At 38.6% G+C, this 25670-nt stretch overlaps 1 protein-coding gene across 1 annotated transcript; it reads right to left on the bottom strand.

The window, feature by feature from the left end:
- Positions 1-12371: 12371 nt before the first annotated feature.
- LOC123307999 (glucose dehydrogenase [FAD, quinone]-like) lies at positions 12372-20130 on the bottom strand. Its single transcript, XM_044890518.1, has 5 exons — positions 19723-20130; positions 16674-17128; positions 13815-14251; positions 13358-13757; positions 12372-13220 (listed from the first exon to the last, which is right to left on the bottom strand). The coding sequence occupies exons 1-5, from the start codon at positions 20011-20013 to the stop codon at positions 12638-12640; spliced, it is 2166 nt and encodes a 721-aa protein (XP_044746453.1). The 5' UTR covers positions 20014-20130; the 3' UTR covers positions 12372-12637.
- Between the last annotated feature and the right edge of the window lie 5540 nt (positions 20131-25670).

The raw sequence follows: 25670 nt of genomic DNA, 5'->3' as shown, positions 1-25670 counted from the left end.
ATGACAGTGGAGGTCTTTGGTCCAGTTATAATGGAGACTCGAGAAGAATACAGCGGCGGCCAGATCTGGTTGGTGACTATCCATGCTCGGAGTGTGGAAGGATCTGTAGGTCACGGTTGGGTCTCTTCAGTCACAGGAGGGCACACAGTCGCAATTAGCCCTAAGAAATTATAAATCTGTTCTTTTTTATGGCTTTTTGTAGATTTATTAACGGTAACGGGATACAGCAATGAATTAACGGCTATGAGTGAAGACTTTTTTGAATGTCTTTCAACTGATTTATCTACAGGATATGACACGGTATGAAAGAATGGTTTGATTTTCAAAGTTCATACACATCTGAAGTGTGGAAACATGGTTCGCTTATTAGGAATTACTTATGCTGTCAGATAGAACGTGTTATTGTTGATGGTAATAGTAGTAATTTCAAAACTTCGAGTAATGGTCTTCCACAAGGATCAGTTTCAGCACCCTTTCTCATCAATTTATTTCTGTGTGATATCTCTTCTACTTCTGATAAATTTATATACGCTGATGATATTGCCCTCGCATTCCGTCATTCTGGTTTTAGATGTATGGAGAATAATCTATCTTCTGATTTAGAAATGTTGAGGAATTACTTTTTCGAGTGGCGTTTGCGTCATAACCCAAATAAAACCGAGGTTTCGTGTTTTCATTTGAATTATCATCAGAATATACAAAATTGAGCGTAGTTTTCGGTGATTCTTTTTTGGAACATAACCTCAATCCAAAATATATAGGAGTTAAGCTGGATTCCTTGCTGAATCTCAATGCGCATTTGGAAAATTTGCGTCTGGAGTTGAAAACTGGGAATAATATCCTGATATTAGATAAAATTTCCTTTCGCGACCGGCGAGACGAAGCGGTTTGGATAAATAGATCGATTGCCGAATCTCGCAAATCGGGTGGTTTTTCTTTCCGATCTCTATCATTCGGTGCTTGCCAAATAAGCTGGTATAATATGTTTCAGAAGAAGTTTCAGGAAACTAAAAAGAATCCGATACTAAATAATCAACGGAACTTCCTCTTAGGGAGAGTGAACATCATAATCCTCCTGAACGATCAACCAAAGCAGCTTATTTGATGAAAATACCTCGTATTTTTTCCACGCTCCGGCTCATATTGAGATGAAAAACCGGAAAATCTTCTCTGTTTCGTTATAACGAGGCTTTCATTCGACGTTAATGCCGATGAATATAAAAACGGGAGTTTTAATCTTTTATACGCGGTTCATTTCAATATAACCATCATTCACGAGCACAATGCACACGATCCTCTTACATATAACCCCAAATTAGCTTTTTCCCTTGACTCCACTCGCTGCTGACGTTTCTATTGACGCCATTCTGATTCTCTCCCTTATTCACTGTGATCGTAACTTTATTATACGTTCTCCCAAATACTCTGGACACTCCAAATGGGGAAATACTGAACTTTTTCATCATTTCAAAGTTTTGCTCAAGTAGATTTGAAATTGAAAAGAAAGTTACAAAGACATTCTCCAGAATTTTAGAAGGAAAAAACTGAACATAGTCATGTTTCGACTGAAAAACAATTATTTCACGGTTCTAAGGAACTATTGAAGTGAATGTTCCTATTTACATGTAACTATATGATACCCATTGTGTTTGAACACGTTTTTGGAAGTGCAGTTTTGAATCCATTCTTGATCCCAAAGATCTAATAAAATTTTCTTCAGTTTCAGGTGAGTCAGTGTGACAAGTGCCATGGAAAGTTGAGAAAACACACATATTTTGAATGAGCCTATAATAACGGTGAGAAATTTATAAAATTGACCATGTTTAAATGAATGCAAGGGAATAGTTGATACCCCTATTTTTTCATCTTCCTAGTATGGAAACAGGTTTTCCAAAAAATACTTGCTTGATGTCATTCAACGCAAGCAGGCATAACAGATAAACAACCAACTCAAATCATTTGAGTGCACTGTTTTGGTTAGGGAAAGTTGAGGTCAGCACTGCCGAAGGAAAAAGCCTAGGTGCTAGGTTAACCTTCTTGGTTCACTGATGAAGTCATCAAAATAAATAATGAACTTTTCGTAGAAATTTGTCCTGATCTGGACAGAGTGGAGTTACAATTTATAGAGTACTTCACAAGGGATCGTCACTATGATACATGAGGGGTTCAGAGCTGAAGTGAACCAAGTCCATGCAGCCTAGTTTTGAGATGAATGGCTTAGAAGTTGTTTATCACCAATTAATTCAAAAGTGACTTCTTCAAATTTTAAAAGGTTAGAATGTAAGCATATGTTTACATAAGAATAATGATAAATAAAGAAGTCACTTCTGAATTAATTGGTGATAAACAACTTCTAAGCCATTCATCTCAAAACTAGGCTGCATGGACTTCACTTTAGCTCTGAATCCCTCACATGTTGAACAAAAACTCAATGGAAGTGTTGAGAAATTCTCCTTAATGCTATAAATAGTCGAAAAAAGATTACTGGAAGCATTCTTGCCAATTCTCTTTCTATTTTTAGGTTGTCTTAATCATATAAAATCCTTAAGAAGCCCAAGGCTTTCAAGTCCAAGTGATTTGATTCCAGGAAACTTCCCCATCGCACCTATTATTCCGATCGTATGACAGCTAGGGAGTCATCGAGGAATTTTTTATACAGCATCTCGAGAACGCCAACAAAAACCTTCTCCTCTCGGCCCGACCAGCATTTTCCACCTCATCAACCATCCACGTAAAAAAAAACCCTCCTCTGTCAAAACAATTCTCCATCCTAGGGAACAACTGTCAACGGCAGCGCGGCATTGCGTCGAATTAGGCCGGCCGTTTCTTGTTCCGAGGAAAGATGCGATCCCCCGCGGTCCAAGGAGGCCGTATCTGGGCTTTGCAAACTGGTCTTCTCTGACCCGTGCGCTGACCGCCACGCAAAATGCTCACTTCAGCCGTTATAAACCGTCTTTCCGCACCAGCGACTCGGGGTCGGTCGGATATGATGCAGGGCTTTGCAAATGAGAAGATGACAATATCTTGAATTAATGAGGGTCTCTAGTTCTGGGCTGTATGGCGGGGCGTTCAAATAGGTGAATTCAAAAGAATGTTTAACGAGGATCAGAAAGATTTATATTGCGCTTGTTATTTGCACGCCCGCACCGCTTCTGGTAATTTTTGACGGTCGTTTTCGTTTAGAGAGCAGGGTCAGGGGTCGCTCAAACGGTATGATGCGAGAGTAAAGGGGGATGTTTGAATCGTACGGATGGTTTTCCGGTGGAGGCTTTGACATGTGAAAGTATGTGGAAATAAAGGGTTGTAAACGATATGAGGGGAATTTTTAGAAGTATTTTAAGTACGCCTTTTTAAATTCGCCGTGAAATTAAAGGATGATCTAAAATCAATGTGAATATCAAATTTTTTTTTAAATCACTCCATAATATTGGCACCCTTACAGAAACCAAAGGAGGTGGTCGTGATTTCTTGAAGTATTTCCTAATTTTCAATTCGATGCCGAACATCAATGTTCTATACAGGATAAGTCTTTGACTCCTACAAATACTTCAACAGTAGATTCTTGAGCTCTAAGGAAACACTTTTTTTCCTCACCATTTTTTCAGAATCGGCTCGGTTTGAAAGATACAAGCTGTTGAAAACCTCAAAAAAATGATATTTTTAGTTCTATCTCACAAACGGTTTTATCGAATGAAATGAATTACGGAATATAGTTTTCCATTTGTTTGATGAATCTTTTTCGAGCACAAGATATCACCCACATCTTCCAGTCTTCTCATTATGTCCATTACGTACCATAAAAATACCAAAAATTCAAAGAACCCAACGCTTGAAACCAAGAATATTGTAAAATGAAAGTATTCTTCGTATTTTCTCGTGAAATGCGCTGTTTCGAGTCATTTGATGTTCAAGAATTGAAAGGTATCTGTGAAATTTGAAAAAATTAGGTACTTTGGCTGAATACGACTCTGTTAAAAAGATCCGCAGATATGCAGTGTCACAGATTTAGCTTTTTAGTTATTCTGAAGGTGGCACAGCTCATTATGAGAACATAAAATGACCATATATTTTTATCAGGGCCGTATCGGAAAAAATGGTATAGGAAAAAAATATTTGAACGAGTCAAAGACACACCCTGTATGTAAGCGAATTTCAATCCGGAGAAATAATAATTATGAATCAACAAGAAATAACTTAAATTCCGAGATAAATATTTCGAAATCATGAGAAAAACCTCTCCAGCATCACAGCCATTCATCGAGTCCCACGTGGATTTTTTTATCATCCCGGGAATAACTGCAATTCCAAATCAGGCCGTTTCAAATTCCAACGCGACGGAAAATTCCTCCTCGCCAAAAAAATTTCAAATATCCCGAAACATTTAGGACGTGACTGATTCGAATTTTCACTTTTGCACGAAATATGTGCAATTATTTTTTTCTGCCGGCCAATTCCCGTGCCAACTGTCGTGCATGTCACGTCAATAGCAAGGTCGAATAACCCTGGATTGTGACATGTGTGACATCATAACAAATTGCGGCCATGTATAGCGTTGTAGTCAGCAAAGCGGTGGAAATTACATCCTGAATGTCCTGGTAGACGCATGTTTCAGCGTTGCTAATTTTGATTAAAGTTTCCACAAGGACGGACCGTTCTGAATGGAAAAAACAAGCGTTTCGACGTCGAAACGGGAAGAATGGAATTGTTAAAAGGCTCCACTCCACTGGAGATCATGAAAAGAATAGTGGAGGAAACTTTGGATAAGTTTTGAGGGAAATGAGACTGTATAAGTATATGAACCATTCGTTTTGTGCAGAACCTCAACAGAGCAATAGCTTGACGCTGGAAAATGCTTCATGAAAACAATTAATAACTTTCGAAACACATTCCATGTAAAAACTTGTGTCTAAAAGATTCGACAAGTGATGAGCAATGCTATCACTATCTGAGAAAATTGTAATTTGCTCAAGATTAGGTATTAGGCACTTTTTAATCTGGGAGACTTCAAGAAAACTTGTATCCACTTTGTTTCAAAGTAATAGTATGCTCTGGTTATTAGACAGGAGCAAATTGAGTGATTTAGGAGGGAAAAATCCCTATGCTTGTTTCTGACCCTAAAATTTGGAATGTCGGTCGATTTTATATTTTATTGGAAAAGATTTAGCCCCATGATTACAGATCAAAGGGTTTTAATCCTGTCGAACAAATATGGAAGTCCTTGTTTCAGAGTTTCTGGAGTGATAATGACTATTGAATCCTCAACTTTTTTTCAGGGAACTTCGAAAGATTTCATGCTTTACATATCCTAACAGGAGACAAAATTACAATTTTAGAAAAATGCTATCGAACAAAGAAAGTTAGATCCTCAATTTTACACGTAATAGATCCAGTGTATTGGAAACCTTTCTGTACCCTTGGCACTATTTTCGAGAATACCGAATTTTTCTTATACCTACATATAATCTTGTTTCACTTTGATGTCTGTGGAAGCGATTAACTATAAAATTATCAAATTTACTACTACAGGTGGCTGCATATTCTAGTTTCTGAAAGCTATCTTTGTAATTTCCCAAATAAAAACTGCAGAAATTGCATTCTACTCAGAAATTGTATCTGGAGGTTTTCCTTCCATAATGTTCAACTTTCTCGTGCTGAATTTGACTTCGAATTCCACGATACTAATCATTCTTTAACTTCCAGGATGTACTGAAAAGTTTCATAGAAAGAAGCCAGTGTTATTTCATCGTAATGCACAATTTTTCTTTTGTACCGAATGGCCGATGTACTAGATAAGGACTCCAAAGCCACTTACGTGCTCACGTAGAGAATGGGTTCATTAAAAATAAATGAAAATATGATTAGCCGACGGATTACATACGGCCATATTCATTTATTAAGTCGCGTGCCATTGCGTATCTCAATCCCGCAATTTTATGTGATATACTTACAACTTCCTTATCAGTTCATTAGCCACGGCCTCTCGGGGCATAATTGTCCTGAGCGCGGGTGAAACGACCAACTATTGTGATCTCATAAATAATAATTAACTCCGCTGATAGCTCTTCTCCGGTTATTTTCTTAGGTGGGGCGGCTGTTAGGGTGAATTGAGATTTATATCGCGGGGTATTGGTAGTCGGTTGATGCCCGAAATGGAAATTTATGATTTCTCAAAGTTAACATCGATATTTTCGGCTGTGAGTATAGATGAATAGTCGCATTTGAACATTACGCTTTTCTTTTGATAAAGAGCATTAGAATTTTTAACATCAAACAATAATTATAGCATGATTATAAGATACTGTCTTAGCCAGAGGTTGGCGTAATGAGGTACCATACAATTTTGCGTATGATACAAAGCTTAGGGAAAAACCCCAGTAAAATAACCCTTCCTCCTTGTGAGTGTAGTGGATTGCAGGAGATGAAACTGTTCACAAAATAAGCTGAGATATTTCATATATGAAGGGCATCTCGCACTGCAAAAATTGATCCTTCCCCCGAAGAAAAAATCTAGGGAGGCTTTTTCAAGTTATCAGAAATATAAATTTCTCAGAAGAAGTAGTAGTGATATCACACAGATATAAATTGAAAAGAAGAAGACTGATCCCTGTTCAAGACCTTCATTCGAAGTTCTGAAATTACTATTCCTACATCATCAACAAAAACACGAAACCTTCTATCTGATAACCATCTCATTTTTCCTGCTGCTATAGTATCAATACATAAACGAACACGTGGAAGGAATACATTTTCTCGAATGAACAGAAAATCACGAATATAGGACATCTTTTATTTCTGGGAATGAAAAGAATAAAATGTCAGCTGACTGAATATCTCGAAAACTCCACAATTCTAGTATCCGAAATTGGATGCATGAGAATCAAAATTTAACCATATATGGTCTTTCGAGTTCATGTTTCCCAACTGCAGGTAATGAGAAGTCTTCCAACCAACAGTCCTCTATTCCAATAAGATAATTTGGCAATTTTAGTGACGTCACGCATGAAATCGAATCAATTCACTTTGAGGAAGACCTCATTTTTGGCACGGCGGTTTCAGTTCCGATGTATCCATTTGGAACATGGAGATAAACAGAATTCAACACTGATAACTCCGCACGCAACGTTAATTACGCTGACAGAGTGGCAAGTTGCCCCAATGCCGACAATAACATTGAGTGAAACGTACGATGTTGCCGGTTTATAATTTGCATTTTGTATGATGTGCAGGCAATGGAACTGTTTATATGGAAGACAAATACGAAATGTAGGTATGACATCATTTTCTCGCGTAATTGAGAACTGTATCTCGTGCAGTCTGTCGTGGTCTCGGCCTATTCGCTTGCAGCTCGAGGGAAGTTTGAAGTTCTTGGGAAAGATACAGACTGAGAGTTAAATGCTAGTTTTACACACAGATTGATCACTCGAATGTTTGGCATACAAAACTTGCAAATTGCTGTTTTCAATACTCTAGACTAATATCAGCAGATCTACTTCTGGAAATACAAATGTTGAGTGCATTTTTAATGAACTGACTGAAGAACTACTTTTATTCACCTAACTGGTGGTTTGAGAGGTTGGTTTCGTCCTAATTCTGAAGATTTGAAGTTTGTTCTTTGACGAAAATACATCATACACTCTATCAGTCAAGAAACAGGAAGATTTATAACTTCTAATCAGTTGGACAGTGAGAAGATGTGATAGTTGGGGAGCCCAAGAGGTAAATTCGGGATTTACTTGAGCGTGTCAGATTAATATAAGAGTAGATAACTTGGAGCCTGTACAGGGTGGGCCAAATTCGTTGTCTACTGAGAGGATCTCGAGAACCAAAGCAGCTAGAAGAAAGCGGATGGCACATTCTCGAGCTCTTTCTCTTAAGCACTTCCATACGTAGAATCTACTGACAAAAGATTTTTTTTCCAATTCAAAAATAACAAATTCAATGAAAGTTTACATTTAAAAAATGAAAGTTCGCCTAATGATTCGAAATGAAAAAATATTTTGAGGTTATCACTGGATTCTACGTAAAAAAGTGCCTTTCGAAGGCTCAAGTTTCAGATCTCTAACTTCAGAGACAAAAAAATTTTGAGAACTTCACGAAAGTGTGAAACTCAAAATAGAAGTATCGTAGAAGGCTTCGGTTTCCACCATTCTTTGTTTCTCGGAAAAAGAGCTCGGAAATGTCATTCGTTTTCTTCTAGCTGCTGTAGTTCTCAAGATCCTCTCAGTAGAGACAACGAACTTTTCCCACCCTGTACAGTACCTCTACCAAAAACTAAAACTGTATATAGGAGAGCGTGTCAGATTAAGATATAGGTGGTACATGTTGAAAAGTATACATTGTATATAATTATTCAAGAATAATGGAAAAATATAATCTGACAGTTTCAGCAAGCCGAAACAAAGAAATCAGTTTTTTTGAATTATCTCCTCTCCTGGGCTTCAAATCGTTTCCGCATTCATTATAAAAGTTGTAGAGTATAACATTTTCTACAAATTTTGCCCGAAGCAATTTTTTCTACGTTCAAACGTTTTTGAGATATATGACGATGAATGTACATTACATTGACCTTGGCCTTTAGCATATGTGGCCTAAGCTCTTCGCCCTTATCGCCCTCTAACTCGAAAACGGTTGAGAGTATGTAAAATTGCTTCAGACAAAAGTTGTATAGAATTTTATTATCTACAACTCTCGTGATGGATACAAAAACGATTAGAGGTACAGGAAGGGAGATATTTAAAAAAAATGCCCTGTTATCATCTTCAAACTGTCAGATCAAGACAACCCCCATTGATTATTGTTACAATAATGGGTAATGTACAAGTAACTACTTTTTTTTCCATTTTCAAAAGACCGCTGTGACCTCGCTTCACGTCCGAATTGTCAATCACTTCAAAAGTAGGTTTAAACCTGTACAAGGATCCATGGCAAGTGACAGTGGCCAGATAAATCGAATGAAGAAAGTGCATCTGCATGTCATTCGACGTTTTTGGTCTTCAGATCACTCAATTTTGTTAACTCCCTTCTGTCGTTTGTCGACAATGAAACAGGAGCGTGTGTCGAAATCACAGACCATTATTGAAACGTATTTCCCTTTCGAGAATGACATCCATAAAGAAACAACTATTTGTCCAGAGAACGAGGTCATATCCCTAGTTAAACCTGATGCCAGAGATCGCCGATAAGCAGAAATGAAGCCATAAACCGTAAAAACAACATGACGAGTCGTGTCACGAATCACTTCTTCTGACATACTCAATAATTAATACTTTCAGCACAGTCACACCGAAGAATTTATGTAACTTCGTCATCATGCGAAGCTACGACGGGACCGTAAAATGGCGCCGTTACACGGCCGGCGAACGCCCGGCGATATATACTTTCAATACCCGATATAAATTCATGAAATTTAAACTTTTAACACGTCAATCTGACTCGGTTTACGATCGCACTCCACACTCGAATTATTCATATGGCATAACGTAAAAGTTCGCGTTTCCCACCTCCCTCCGCCGGCCGGAATCGAAGCAGCTCATGAATATATTAAGGGAAGTGGGAGTTTTACGCTCTATCAAAAAAATAACGCCGCCAGTTCATTCTGGTGTATTATGTAACGAGTATATTTACGATCGAATTCGTGAAATGGCGTTCGGCCGTAAAACGACGCTGTCAGAATGGGGTTTTAGTTGGTTTTTGCCGCCAATAATTATGATCCATGGGGCAATTGTAAAAACAATAACCGAAGGGTATGAGCCACTGGTAACTACGATATTCTATGTTATAGTCCGTACTTGGCATGCTATATGACTGGGGGAACGAATGGACTATGTCCATGTCTCCTATCATTATCCGTTGGGTTTCGTCGCATTTTATTATTATTGCAACAGCACATCTTTCAAAAAACGCTGCTTATCCTCCTATTATCCTATTCGTCGTCGAAAATTCCTCATTTTTCCTCATATGAGGGGTTCAGAGCTGAAGTGAACCAAGTCTATTCAGCCTTGTTTCGAGATGAATGGCTTAGAAGTTGTTTATCACCCAATAATTCAAAAGTGACTTCTTCAGATTTTAAAAGGTTGGAATGTGAGCATATGCCTACATAAGAATAATAACCAGAACGAGGTCAACCATGATTACGTCGACATATCTGCGTCGAACTACTGGTTGACTTCCGGAAGGTTGTTTCCTGAGACAGAGGGCTTCATGCTTGCCATCCAGGATCAGGTGATTCCAACAAGAAATTACATGAAATATATCGCCAAGGACGCCTCAGTGGCGGACGATAGCTGTGCGACAGATGAAACTATCCAGCACATCACCGGAGGATGTCAGAAGTTCGCGGGCACGGAGTACAAAAATAGACATGAAGCTGTTGCCAAGATTCTTCACCTAGAATTGGCACTAAAACACCAACTTCTAAGTTCGAAAAAGATTCCTTATTACAATTACCATCCAGATGCTGTGTTGGAAAACGAACATCACAAGCTCTACTGGGATCGCACGGTTCTGACAGAACGGAAAATAACCCACAAAAGACCAGACCTCATATTGCTCAATAAGGATGAGGACAGAGCACTATTCATCGATGTGGCGATTCCAAATAATAACAATCTTCTAGATAGGCACACTGAAAAAATTTCAAAATACCGAGATCTCGAGGAACAAACCAGAAGACAGTGGAAGCTGAAAGATATCAAGAACATCCCTATTGTAATTTCATCTACAGGCCTGGTACCGAAAAAACTACTGGAGAACTTGAGGAAACTTCAGTTGGACGAAAATATCTATAGAATCATAAGGCGGTACAGCTCGGAACGGCGAGAACTGTACGCAAGTACATGGGGAATGCAGAGGAACACCGTCTGCGCCGACAGGAAGTACGGGTGGAGCAGGAATCCAACCTACAGCAGGGAGGCGAGGAGCGACCCGGACCCGACCACCACCACGAGCCCGAAAACCTGGAAAGGGCTCCAACAGAGCTTAATATTTTTGATATCTGAGATATCTGGGATAAGTGAATTTTCCTCTGGAGAGGAGTGTGAAAGCCGCAAGGCTAAAGTCATAATAAATAAAGAAGTCACTTTTGAATTTATTGGTTATAAACAACTTCCAAGCCATTCATCTCAAAATTAGGCTGAATGGACTTGGTTCACTTCAGCTCCGAACCCCTCATATGTTCCCTGGACCATACAAAAAATTTGATGATGGTGAGATGAACATTTTGGTTATGACAATTCTTTCTTTAGGAACCGAAAATTGGCTCATCTCTCCCTAACCTATGCGAGAGTTGAACAGGGGGCGACAGGGACTCGACCATAAGTTTGTTTATCAGGAGAAACATTGAAAGAAAACAATTTCTAATGACCAACGATATTCTACATCAAGGTTATCATCATCAGATGTATCAGCGTATGAAATGAACGACAGAGTCACTATAACTTATATCCGATATATTTTTTACTTTTTTGAACCGTTGTATATTTTTTATGTTCATTTCTATTGTCCAATTTTCTTTTTTCGAAGCAAACTAATATCTAAGCTCATTGCGAGAAACTTGGACCACTGATTATGTCTCCCGACCATAGCATGGGTCAATTATCCCGCATTCCCTTTTAGTCTATTCAACAGAAGGTTTCTTGAAACTTTTACAACTATTATTGAATTGGCTCATCGTTTGTAAAACAATATTAATCAATGAAAGCAATAAAACAAAATAACGCCACGCACCTATCACTCTTTTCAGACAGTGTGACAAACAAAAATTATTCAATTTCTTACTTCTTAACAACAAAATCACGTTCAACCCTCTCATTCTGTTCTGATGGCGACCAAAATGGAACCGCCACTAGTTGTGCCTTGCTACGAGTATGTCGCAAGCTATTTACGATACCGGTAGCGCAAAATTTGAATTGAAATATTTGAGGTGGTTCAAGTCTCCTATACCTGAGCAAGTCTGCCGGACTTCACCTACTCTGTATTATACAAAAAGTTTTATATCGGATCAGCATGTTCATTCATACCGTTGCCACTCTCGCCACACCAACTTTAGCCCATCAGACTCACGCGGAGGAAACCTGGACTCATCCCCACCCATGAACAGTCAAGGCCATCTGTTTGAGAGCCCAACCATATCTTACACGCCGCTGCTCTCAACTCAGTCGCCGATGCCTGAAAGATCTCCTGCACTCAAATTGAAGCTATGCTGCAATCCCGGATTGTTTGATCACAAAACTATCCTACCAGTAACTTTCCCGAATAAGATATTAATTCGGGATACCCGATCGTGTGCGACGGTTTTAGCTCTTGATCTTTTGGCATTTTCAAGCTTTCATTCATGACTAGGTATATTGAAGGCAGAATCCGTATTTTACGAGTTTTATTGGACATTCGATCATATCTCATTGAGTATTTTATTTCATAGAAAAATATTCACAAAATGCAACAATACAATTTCGTTATATTACAATTCGAATACTCCCACTGACTAACAATGGAGCATTCATAGAAACATATACTACAACTACCTAAAAGTTAAACTGTACAGTCAAACTTCATACTGAAGTTTTTTCCCTGAACTTCTTTCTTCCTTCAAATTGGAGGTCCAGAAATTCGAAACCCTGCATCAAGGACAATCATTGTACTAGCGTCGATAGCCATATTGGTTGTTATTATTAAACTGTTTGTACTGTCTCTTCACTTGGTTACTGAACTGAGATCCATTCTGGTTAGCCCTCTGCTGCCAAGGGTGCTGATAATGCTGGTACGGGTCGTACTGTCCATTAGAAGGACCGAAAGCACCACCTGGTCTACCATGGGGGGGAGGTCCTTGAAAAGGACCGCCGGGGCGCTTATTCAAGATTGGAAAGGGGCTGTGAGGATCCCTCACTGTCGTATAATTTGGCTTCAGCATCCCTCCACCTTGATTTAAGGGCTGGAACCCAGCGCCAAACCGGGTTGGCAGAGAGGGGCGGTACTTATCCTTGATAAACTGAACCCCTTTCTCCGCGATCATGACGCAGGTTGCATGTGTATTTCCGGAAACAAGAGAAGGCATTACTGAGGCGTCCATCACCCTCAAACCGGAAATTCCATGAACTTGCAACTGGGGGTCCACGACAGCCATTGCGTCTGAAGATGGCCCCATCTTGCAGGAACCTGCCTGGTGATTTTCTGCACCAGTGTATAGTCTTATTGCGCAGTCCCAAAACGCGTCAGAATCGTACCTGGAAAAAACCAATCATATACCGTCGAAGAATTTCTCGAATTAAATCTTGAATTTAGTATTCAATCCCTCAAGTAAAAAATAAGTATCCACTCACCAAATACCTATCTATATAACATAAAATTATATCCTACATACCTATGCTGTTTTCCACAATCTCCATAATCATCCCTCACCATCTCAATTCCGTACTTCTTTTTGAGCACTGTCGTATTTGCTAATCTCTGGATAACCCTGATTCCTTCAATCAAAGTGGCGATATCTTGTGGTTCCTTCAAGTAATTGACCTTGATGGAGGGAGGATCTAGTGGATTGTTGGATTTCAAACTGATAGCACCTCTACTTTTGGGATGTAGAGTGACTGGTGAAATTGTAAGGTGCTTGGGTTTGTTGGGATTTTCCGGATCTTCCAAAGACATAGCTTCTCCAGTTTTGGAGCATTTAGCCAGGTAGCCAGCAAAGAAAATTTGCAGATCTGGGTCTCGTCCACTGGGATCAGCGTATTTTGTATTAACTCTCGCAGTTAGTTGAGACATTCCTGAAATAGAATTTTTTATTCGATACACCTTCATGAGATGATCTCAATGAACGTCACCTGTGGATGACAATGGTCCTTTCTTGTATAAGAGATACTGCATGGCAGAAGCCCAGTCAAGATCGTTGTAAGCTTTCTCAGTTTTCAGCAAGAAATCGAGGTAGAAGGTCACGTGGTTGTGCAGGTTTTTCCCTACACCTGGCAAATCGTGCACCACTGGAAGCCCAACCTTCTGAATCTCGTCCTTAGGTCCGATACCAGAAAGCAAGAGTAACTGAGGGGAATTGACGGCTCCCCCCGATACAATCACTTCCCTTTTTGCTCTCACTGTATATTTTTTGTTTTGGTACAAGAACTCAACACCCCTTATCTGTTTTTGGTTTGTTTTCGAGTCAACGAGGATCTTGGTGGCTGTTGAATTGAGCATTATGTGGAGATTTGCACGGTCTCGAGCTGGACGAAGGAAGGCTCTTGCGCTACTCAACCTGACGCCGTCTCTGTAACGAAATGAGTTTTGAAACCACGTGTTTCACTATCACTGTAGTGATAGAGATTTCTAGAGTAAAATTTAGATATCCAGGGTTTTCATATAATATTCTGTGAAGGGAATTCTAAAATGAACGTTGAGTGTTATTATTGAAAGCTTCAGGGAATCAATTATTTTTAACGTCGGATAGCCTTGAATCTCGAATTGGGCAATCTTGATATTGGGACTTCATTGTTCATTTTTTCAAATCACGCAACAGGTTTTAAATGGATGAAGAATTCCCGAGAGCAGAGGTATTTCCGAGTCGATCCGACGAAAAAAGAATTAATTGCTAATTTTCATTCCATTATGAATTCCTTTCAAGTTTGTAGCGTTCATAAAAAACTTGTAAAATATTCTTGGAGCGTAAATTGAAATTAGCATTTCATTCGGAAACGTCCGTAATCTGCTCGCGAAGGAGTACTTGGATGTTATCGATGAAATTTGTTCTCCTCGCCCATTTTTCGATACAACTGATGGAAATTTGCATAAAATTATCGTTCGAATGCAGAACTGTGTTAGTTCGCCAATATCGATCGTCTTCGGGAATTTTCGCAATAAAACCCATTTTGACACAGCTGATGAAACAGTTTGAATATCTCCGTTGGACAACTCAATATGTGGCAGTGGAATGCAGTTGTTATTTCAACGATATTGACACAATTTACATTTTCATAAATAATTGAGAAAACGAGTGAGAAATCTTCTTTTGCCACGGAATCTCTAACGGTTATTTCATCCTATAAACACTGCGCAAAAAAATTAACGCACATTCTGAAAATCTCAATTTTAATGAAAGTTAACTCTACATTGACTTTATAACTTATTTTTTATGTTCTCTCGGGAAGGTTGTGAACGAAACAAGACACATTAAATGGAAGAAAAATTCAGGATTTCACCGAATCTTATGTGAAAGAAGAGAAATGACCAATTTTCAAAATACTTAAATGCTGATAAGTGATTTAATACTTGGTATTTCCACCCCTTGCGTTAATTACAGCTCGGCAACGACGGTTCATACTCAAAATGAGTGATCTTGAAATGTTCTGATCTAATCCTTCCCAGATTTCTCCGAGTTGGATTCCTAAGTCATTAAGAGGAGCTGGATGATTTTCTGAACTTCTCAGCCTTCTATTGAGATTGTCCCAAACCTGCTCAATCGGATTGAGATCTGCACTTCTTGCTGGCCATTCCATTCGAGAGACTTCAACCTCTTCAAGGTACTCCTGAACGATGCGCGCACGATAGGGTCTGGCATTGTCGTCCATAAAAATTAAATTTTCAACAATGTATGGGGCAAATGGCACTACATGCTCTTCAAGAATGTTCCTTATAAACTTATCAGCATTCAAAGCTCCATTATCAACGACCACTAGGTCTGTGCGAGCACTCAAAGATATTCCACCCTATACCATAATCGATCCTCCCCCGAAACCAGTAGTATTCAGGAAATTGCACTGAGCATATCTCTCATGTGGACGTCTGTATATAAGGGAACGTCGATCACAATGGTAGAGGCAGAATCTAGACTCATCTGTGAAGAGAACTCTTTCCCAATCGGCCTCTTCCCAATGGATATGCCTCTCCCGCAAAATCCAAACGCGCCCTTCGATGGGCTGGGGTAAGAGCTGGGCCTCTTGCCGCGACACGAGGCCTTGAATCATATTCTCTGAGGCGATTTCTTATTGTCTGAGTGCTAATTTGCACCTCATGAGTTTGCTCAAGCTGAATTTGAAGGAGGCGAGCAGTTGCAAACCGTTGTCTCAACGAAGAAACTCTCAAGTAACGTTCTTGAATGGCAGTTGTTACCCGTGGTATACCCTGTCTTGGTCTTCGGACATTCATACCTGTCTCCCTGAATCGCTGCAACAATGTGGACACACTTGTATGAGAAACTCCAAACCTTTCTGCAATTCTTGTGTATGTCCACCTTTCTTCTAACAAAACTACCGCTTGGGCACATTCCTCTTGGGTCAAATTGCGTGTGTCGTGTTGCATAGCGATCGAGTGTAGAAAATCAAACGAAAGAAAAACTATTGATCACTAGAATTGATCGAGAACAACTGATTTTAGAATGGAGCCAATACATTCAAAATCTGATAATATCATCTTTTTTTATTCCTGCTGGGAAAAAACATCTGTATTGAAGAAAACCGTTGAAAGTGGATAACATATGCATGCATAATTCTGATAAAAATAATTATCATTGAGAACACCTTCAGTTTTAGAATAAATTTGAGATTTCCATAATGTGCGTTAATTTTTTTGCGCAGTGTATTATGAATACGGTTCTGAATGTACAGGGTGACCTAGGGATACGTACATGGTCCATAACTTCGTTTTTATGCAAGCTGCATAAATAGACGCTTCTAATTTTACAACATTGTACTCACCTTGTGTTCGACTGAGCCACAGCAAAACCGCTATACTGGGCCCCATTGAGATCGTCGGAAACAGGCAGTTTCAACTCTTGAGCAGCCTTCAGGATGTCGTAAGCCAGCGGCGGAGTGTCTGGGAATCTGTTGACCGTCATCGGTCCTCCTGTTGTGTGGTACTTGGGATCTACCAGAGATCCGATCTCCGTGTTATCCTCGGATTTCAGGAAGAAGGGAAGGACGTCGTTATAGCCCCATCCTGTATTTCCTGCTTCTGCCCACCTGTCGTAGTCGCGAGGGGTTCCTCTCATGTACATCATACCGTGGATCACGCTGCAACCCCCCAGTACTTTCCCTCTCGGCCAATCGCATCGTTGTTCAGGGAAGCCTTTGCAAGCCGCAGGTTCGGGATCCGTCTTGTAGTTCCAGTCCATCTTGGGGTCTCCATGGTAACTTATAACCATCGAGGGTATCTGCAAAAACATGTAGGTCTCGTTAACATACAGGCTGTGAATGAAGACTTGCGGAAAAAAATTAATTTCTGTCAGTTTCTAGAAAAAATAAAAATTGCTTCTCAGTTGCCTTCTTTTGGGAAGGCTGTATCTAAGCAGGTTCTACTCGAAAAGAAATTATATGAAACACCCACCCTATTTTTTGACGGGGAATCGCACTTTAAATGTTTTCGCAACTATTCATTTATACACTGTATAATTGCCCCACAGTGTAGAAAGTCATGTTCACTGTAGAAATTCAGATTGTTATAATTGGAAGTGAAACAAAATAATAGTTGTACTTCATGGATGATGTCCTATTTAATTGTTCCGATAAACGCCTACTATTTCAACCGATTCACCGAGTGTGAAATAGGATCTGCATTATTTCGACCTTGATTGATTTTGTCATTTTTTCGTAATGGAAGGATGTGTGAGGGGAACTTAGTAGTTAATTTTCTGTTATCTACTGGGTCAATAGCAAGGAAATTGAAAGTTGACGAATATCGCTCTAAATTTCTAAAATCATAGTCATTTCTATTCTCTGTTAGGTAGGTGATTAATTGATGACATTTATAAAAAGGCAGAAAAAATTAATACCCTCTTCAATTGATTCTAATTATTTTTAATCGTTATCTCCAATTTAAATCTGCATATTCGGAGAAACCAATATGTGTAATGGCAAATCGCAAGGAGTGCTTAATGCATTTGTAATTGCATAATTTTCTTGTCTTTTTTCACGCTTGAAAGCTTAATTATATTTAATATGAATATTATTCAGTTCAATGTCTTGTTCTGTCTTCCTGATTTTTTTTTCGAACGATAGGAAGAAGTAAATGAATGAAACCTTGTATGAATGCAAAGAATGAAAAAACTGATGTTACAAAAAATTGGGTTCAACGAAGGCGAGCTGAATCCGTAATTAGATAAAATAATATTCTTGACTCTTGACTGTCTTTTTTTTTGTTTGATATATCGTTTTTTAGTATTAGTACCAGCTAAGAAAGGAAAGGTTCATTTCATATATTTGTTTTGCAGATCAGGTAATTTTTCTATTATTTCCTATTATTGCACAAGAAACAGAATTATATTTGTACATGATTTTAATTAGGATGATTTATTTAGCAACTACACGAATATACGTGTTTTGCCATTATGATAGCATCTTCAGGTGGGTAAAGGCATTCTAGTAAAAATTGTTTAATTCAGTTTCTATAGTGTACTTTTGGATTTTGCACAACGTCATTTGAATATCCTTTCAGTCCCACCTGACAAGACAGTACCTTTATTTTCAATTCACTCTAGTCTTCTGAAGGCGATTTCGAAAAAATGATCGATTCCAAAAAAGTTATGATCAGAAGTACTGTATACAAATTTCGTTTTTTCTCTGAGGTTTAAAAATAAAACCTTATTCCATTTACTGAATCGTATGTTATGCAAAACTTGCAATATGATAATGAATTCGGTATTGTATTTTTATTACAGCTGAAAGAATAAAATATATAGTGAGTAAAAAGCTTGTAAAAAGTACCTCACATAATGGATATCTTCGATATTTTCTTTTTTGTAGAAAAAACCTCGAACAGGTCAATTTTTATTTGGAATCACGCAACTCTCCATGCATAATTGAGGAGTTTGTCATGCACACTGTGAAGAATGGGCTGTAGTTAAGTTCTTTTAAGGAAACACTTCTGGCACAAGAAGGCTGAGAATGATTTTATGGTGTGTCGTATCAGCCTTTTTCCATTTTGGGGATGAAATGGTTTAACTCACTGTAGTTAAATTTTCACTTCTTCCAATTATTGTGAGGTTGATAAAAAAAATTCTCATTGTTTTTTCTCCGAGTATTTCATTGAGATTCAACTAACTCGTATTTCACCCAGCATTTATATGTCTAATCTACATGTAATAAGAAAAAGGTTGCTACCTCCTAGCGTTTTCGATTGTGTGACTAGATTTGGTCCTATAATAGCCTCTTCAGATCTGTACAACAAAATTGAGATTCATAAGACTTTAAAAAAATGTCTATCTGAGAGAGTTCAGGTGTGGAAAATGTTTATAAAGAATATTGTAGGATGTTATGAAATTGTGAAGTACCAACCGTATTTTTATCAATACACGACTTCCTCCTATTTGTGTACTTTGAAGCGAACTTTAAAGAATAATCTGCATTCTCTTCTGAGAAATATAATCACAAGTCTTACGTTCATTTTCTTATTAGCATTCAGATATTCATATTATTCTCGAGGTTAACTGAGAAACATTTCTATTTTGAAGAATCGTGTATTAATTACAAATGCATTTATTTTTGTGATTATGACTCTTTTTCAAATATATTTATCCCCTTAAAACTAACTATTGGAATATTGGAATACGCTTGAAAGTTTCATTCCTTCAATAAATAGAAGATAGTTAAAAAAAAGTGATCAATGACCTAATCATCTTCAGCGACAGAAGGTTTATGCATTTTTGGCCCAAATTTTAGGGTTGCCATTTGAAAAACTCGACTACCCTACTCATTTTTACAAACGTCATAGAAAATAGTTCATTGAATATTCTACTTTTTGATTTCTCACCTGAGATCCCGGAGGCTCGTCGCCCCCAGCTTCGATGAGCAGCACCTTCCATTCGGGCACTTCCGACAATCTTCCGGCCACTGCAGCACCAGCGCTTCCACCCCCAATCACCACGAAATCGTACTCTGAGTCCGGGGCGGCGATCGGCCTCACCCTCCCGCACATTTCCGAGATGTCGCATTTGTTCCTGACGAAGTTGTCCAGCAGGGTCATGAACAGGAAGAGGGTACCGCCCCCGCAGGTGGTCTCCAAAGAGGGCCCGACGTAGGGTGCGTCGCACCCGCACTCCATGATAGCTCTTTTTCCTCTCGAAGCCCAGATGTTTTGACGAACGTCGTTCGCGCCAAACTGCCAAGAATTGGTATTCCGGCTCTCATCTTAAATAACGGTTTAATTGGTGTGCGATGATACGGTCGATGGCTGCGCGCTTCTTGAAGGTTTCCCTCGAAATCGGTAAATGGGTTTCGGAAGGAGTTTGGGTTTTTGTCGTTGCGGATTCTCCGAACGCTGGGTTACGTCAGGACGTACGCATTTTGGTTTGGTTGCGACCGAATTCGTTAGAGCCTACAGCCTACATTAGAGTCATTCGGGGTAACTGAGCGCAGTGGGTAAGTTCATTTGGGTGAAGCAAGGGCGCAGAATCCCCAGATTAGTTTTTCATAGGAGTGCGCCGTGCGACGTTTCGTTAACTTTTTATTTGCAATCAATCAAATTCACTAGTTTTCTTGTTAATTTTCAGCATCTCTGCAAATTCTGCCAGGTCCAAGTTCCGAGTCCGACAGTGTTCAACAATATTTTATTCGATCATGGGCATATTTAATCTAAATATATAATACAAAATTTTAGGTTCTCTTAGCTGCTCAACTCTATAAGAACGTAAATTCAAATTTTGGCTTACTGGGGAAAGTGTGCGCGGGTAAGTGTGCGCATAGATTCATTATATGGGCATTAGTTCAGTGAGGAATAAATTATGACATTGTTGATTTTCTTGGTTAAAACTCGATCAATATTGTCCTATTTGTTCAGAAAAATATGAAGAGGCACCAACAGGGGAATGTATCAAGTGTTGTGTTCACCAGGAATTGTGGCTCGAACAATAATGCAGTGCTTATAAAAAGGCGCTTCTGTATTGACAATAAACAGCATTTCTCTAATACTGTAACATTTTGATGACATTATTTTGTAATTTGTTTTGATTGTGTGGTTCACACTGCGTTCACTTACCCCGTGAGGGTGCGCACACTTACCCGCAATACGGGGCATGTGAACGCACTCCGACTTTCTCTATTAAATTCTTTTTTGCGGAAAGAAAACGTTTTTGTTTGTTTGCTCTTTGATGTTTTCTTATAGATTAGAAAATTCTCTATCTTATGAATATGTTTTAATTTTCCTAGCTTCAACATTTGAAACAGGGTATGGCTTGAAAGGCAAAAGTGCGCACAGTTGCCCCGAATGACTCTATGCTGCTTAAGACTGCGTTATAAAACTACAAGATGAGGCAGAACCGATTGACCATTTTCGAAGGCTCATTGCTCAGACTGTGGTGGGGGTAGGTAGGTGCGGAAGGGCTCTTTGTGTTCCTTAGGGAATGCAGTTTTCAGCTGACACCATGATAACGTGCCGATGTTGGAATCCTTCCCTGAAGAACTCAATTTGGGTGACAACTGGTTCCAGCAGGATGAGGCTACAGCCCACACAGCTCGAATTTCATTACCTGCGTTGAGACAGATGTTCCCGGGTCATGAGTACCATGCTCATATAGCTCATATTACAGGCATAAAGATATACCTATTTATTTTATACCAAGAAGATATAAAACTGTGTCGCCACCCTAAAATCACTCCTAGAACCACCACCGCACTGAGCTCAATGAAATTTGACCTTCGAAAAATTCCGAAAAAGATGGGGTCACTAAAAAATTCGTCAAGACCAAACGGTTTCACTGAGGTCGGTGAAATTTCGAGATTTATAACAAGAAGAGTTGTTTTTTTAGAATATTCATCACATTTGGATCTACGATGATTTTGCTGAAAGATACGTGTGTCGAAATTCCGAAAAAGATGGTTTCACTCGAAAATTTGTCATTACCAAATAGTTGCACCGAGGTTGATGAAACTTAGAGATTTATCACTAAAAAAGATGCTCTTTTAGAAGATGTGTCACATTTAGATCTACGATGATTTTTCTGGGATACACTCAGTTGAGTGTCCATGAGAACTGCAACTATTCCAACACAGTTACATGTTTGGCAATGCGAGAGCTTGTTTTTTCTTCAGATCGTGTGCAAAAACTGACAATTCATCGAGGATCCATCGAGAATCTAGGAAGAATGCTAACCATACCGTTCTTCAGATGTAACCGTTACGGGAGTTCCTTGACTCTGCCTTTTCGTCGCTGAAAACCAGATTCCTTCCGAACAAAAGCGAATGTTTCGTGCATCGTAAAATACATCGTCATCCTCACCCGAAACATCCGTGGTATTGTTCAACATAGGCTGGATAAACCGGCAATAAATTAGTACCATCGTTATGTATGCGAATTTTGACTTTTCTCAACTGTGTAGCGTTATCAGGGAGCCTGTTTGGAATACTAATTTGTGGCTCCGCACCACCAGCATTAAATGCCGCATTTAACGATTATAAACTGTTTATCTGGAGATTTGCAATGTACACATTTACACATGATTCACCACACTCTATGTGGGGGTGTTCCTACTTCCGCCAATTGAGGTACCTATTCGTGTTAAAAAAAAACAATTATATTTTCATGATACGAAAAAGTTAACTGATATTATTCAATTCATGAATATATCAATTACTGTAGCGTTCCTCGAACAACTGAAGAACAAAGAATCATCACTTGGAATACTGGACCTGGTCGAAAGACCCTCCCAGTCAAAAGCAAGATTTAACTATTAATAATTTGAGTACTGAAGGCATTTCTAACGACGAGGGTGATCCTCCACCAAGATCAGCAGAAGATTTTTGACGTAGAGATGATATTCCTCCCAGTGCAATTGAAGGACAAGTTATGTACCTATGATTATTTATTTTTTTTTTAGTCATCATCAATTCTTCGAACAACTTTTGATGAATGCTTTATTATTCTCCTTATTTTCTCGTTTTCTGCTCTGTTTCTTTGTTTCAGATATTATTTCGAAATGGGAAGAGGATAAAGAAATTTTTATGACAATGGAAAGGAAGCCCTTCACTATTAAAAGCTTATTCTGTAAACAAATATTTCTCGAGTCTCCATTATAGCTGTGGACCAAAGACCTCCACTGTGATCTGTTCAACGCTAGTTGTTCCCAGTTATGATTGGCATTAACTGATTTTAGGGGTTGATGCAGACGATGCAGTATATCCTTAAACCGCTTATACTGGTTTCCGAGCTTCCTCTGTAAATTCGCCATACAAAGCTATTTTGATTATTGTGTCTTGCATCCCCAGAATGTGGCCGCTCCATCTGAGTCGGACCCTCGTTAGTTGAGTCTCAATTGTTATACAACTCGCGCGCTGCAAGACTTCCGACTGTAGGGCGTCCAGCTTTCGCTCCCGTAAAGAAGCATTGGGAGGATCACTGCTTTGTAAACCACTGTCTTGGTCTTCAGATTGAGGTCGCGATTTTGAAACACTCTGACCTTTAGCTGCCAGAATGCCCGTGATGCCGAATTGATACGGTTGTGTATTTCCGTGTCCAGGTTAGCCCTAGTATTTATGAAGCTTCCCAAGTATTTGAACTGCTCGACCTGTTCTATAGTTTCATCCACGGGCTGATATCTGTTCGAAGGTTTTCTGGGGACTTACCAGGATTTTGGATCTGTCAACCCAATCCTGTTGTATGTATTTTTGATTCATCAAGAATAAACTGAAGCGTTAGAATATTTTTCGAGAATTTAGTCGGTATTTTGAATAATGCATCATAAGCTTTCGAAAAACGACTTTAGAAACTAGTCAGTTAACACAAATCAGGACTCACAATGAATTTGAACCTCACAGTGCAGAGTCAAACAGAAAGCAACCAAGAAAGTCCATTCAAGAAAATACTCAAGCTCTTAATATCAATCAAAAAAACATTTCTAGTGCCCTGAAGATGGCCAAGTGAATGGCTTAAAGCTTGGCGATATTCAATAAGGAACTCAACTGTGATACAAAGTGACTTTTCACCCGATCTCAAGTTCATCCAGTTTAGATCAATGACTTCTAAGCAGGACATGGTACGATTGATTACAACAATAAATAAATCCGAATAGAATGCATGTTGATAAGGTTTTCTGCCGTCCTAAAAATGCGTTCACCCAGTTTGTCACCGCACAAGAAAGTGTGTCACATCCGAATGAAAAATTTACGACTCCAAAAGAGAATAGATCTCGCCAGATCGGTCCAAGAATTTCCCCGTTATCGGTAATCCCATGCCTACGCGGATTGATAATGTCAGAAGAGCATCGCCAGCTTGATTGAAATTACCTGATCGCAGTAAATTCCAACTTTTAATTGCTTCTAACGACATCGTTTCCCTGGAACTTGACACGAAATCGATGGAACATAGCACGATTGAGATAATTAATGAAGCGAATACTTTTTTCATCGAGGAGAATAAATTGTGCATCAAAAAAAGCTGAATCATTCTTCGTTTCTTGACGAAATAAATCCTCCAAGGCCGGATGGAAGTCTCATGAATATTCCGATAGTGATTTTGTTTTTTTTTATATGCTCGGGATCAGGTATTAGGTGTCGACAATGTATGAATGGAACGGGAGAATTTGAATTTACAATAGGAAGATTTCACGATACACAGATGGCTGACTCCGATGAATAAGAAGAATTCATCTAAAGTCGTATAAGAATGAGATAAGCAAAAGTGGAATTATATGATTTCCTATTTTATGTTGTAAAATATCAGATGAATCATAGATCTTCGAAATCCTTCTCATCAGAAATCACTGGAAAATAGCTTTTGCCAATTTGAGAAGCTTTTCTATTAATAGGAGCTAGTATAAAGTACGATGTTCTACAGAGTATATAAAATCTAGTAAAAATTTGTTTGCATGAATATTCAAACTGATTTCACTGAGAACCCTTGGCCAAAAACGTGAAAACCAATTCATTCTCTGTGTTACAAGAAGTATGATTCAATAATTTACATATCTTAAATAAAATAAGTACAGAAATGACACAGTTCAAATCCATAATATCTGGTTTCACATTATAACTCTATCAAGCTACAAAGTGTTCATTTTCCCTTCTTGAATAAACAATGCTAATTGAAACTTCAAACCTCATCTTTCAGTCAATTATTATCCATTAAAAGGTAGCCCTTAAATTAGCATTAACCACAACGTGATGAAAAAAATGTTGAAATTGATCATCTAGAACTGATGAAGTGGATAATCCACTTCCAATGTCATTCACATTTCATAGTTGATGTATTATTCAACAGTGGAGGTGAAATGAACCTAAAACACCTTCTGAATTATTTATTGATGTATTGCGGCTTCGAAGAACTGAGATATTTTGATATTTTCAACAACAGTGTCACATTCATTTGATTTTACACTTTGTTGTTATTCGAATCAACTTTTTGTTTGTATTTGTTTTTGTGTAGCATATTAGGTATAAATTCAACACTCCTGAATACTATTTTTTCTTACAATAAAACATTAAGAATCTCTAAAAAAAGTGTGGGATACATGAAAAAAAAATTATTTTCACTTCATCATATATCTATGTGTAGTTTCGTGGTTATAAATATGAATATGGTGAATATATGCATTCCAAATTGATAATCATATTCCCAAAAACAACATTAACATCGATCTCTGTGCAACTTTCAATAATACTATCAACGCCCAGTCAACAATAGAAAAGTCCATCAATCAAAATGGATTCAGCTATAGTGGCTATTCACAACTCGCTCACGAAATACAATAACGATACTGGGGTTTAATG

This window comes from Coccinella septempunctata, chromosome 2 (genome assembly GCF_907165205.1).
Source record: "Coccinella septempunctata chromosome 2, icCocSept1.1, whole genome shotgun sequence".
In the NCBI taxonomy this organism is placed as follows: domain Eukaryota; kingdom Metazoa; phylum Arthropoda; class Insecta; order Coleoptera; family Coccinellidae; genus Coccinella; species Coccinella septempunctata.
The sequence above is the reverse complement of the archived record's forward strand: the minus strand, read 5'-3'. Positions and strand labels throughout refer to the sequence as shown.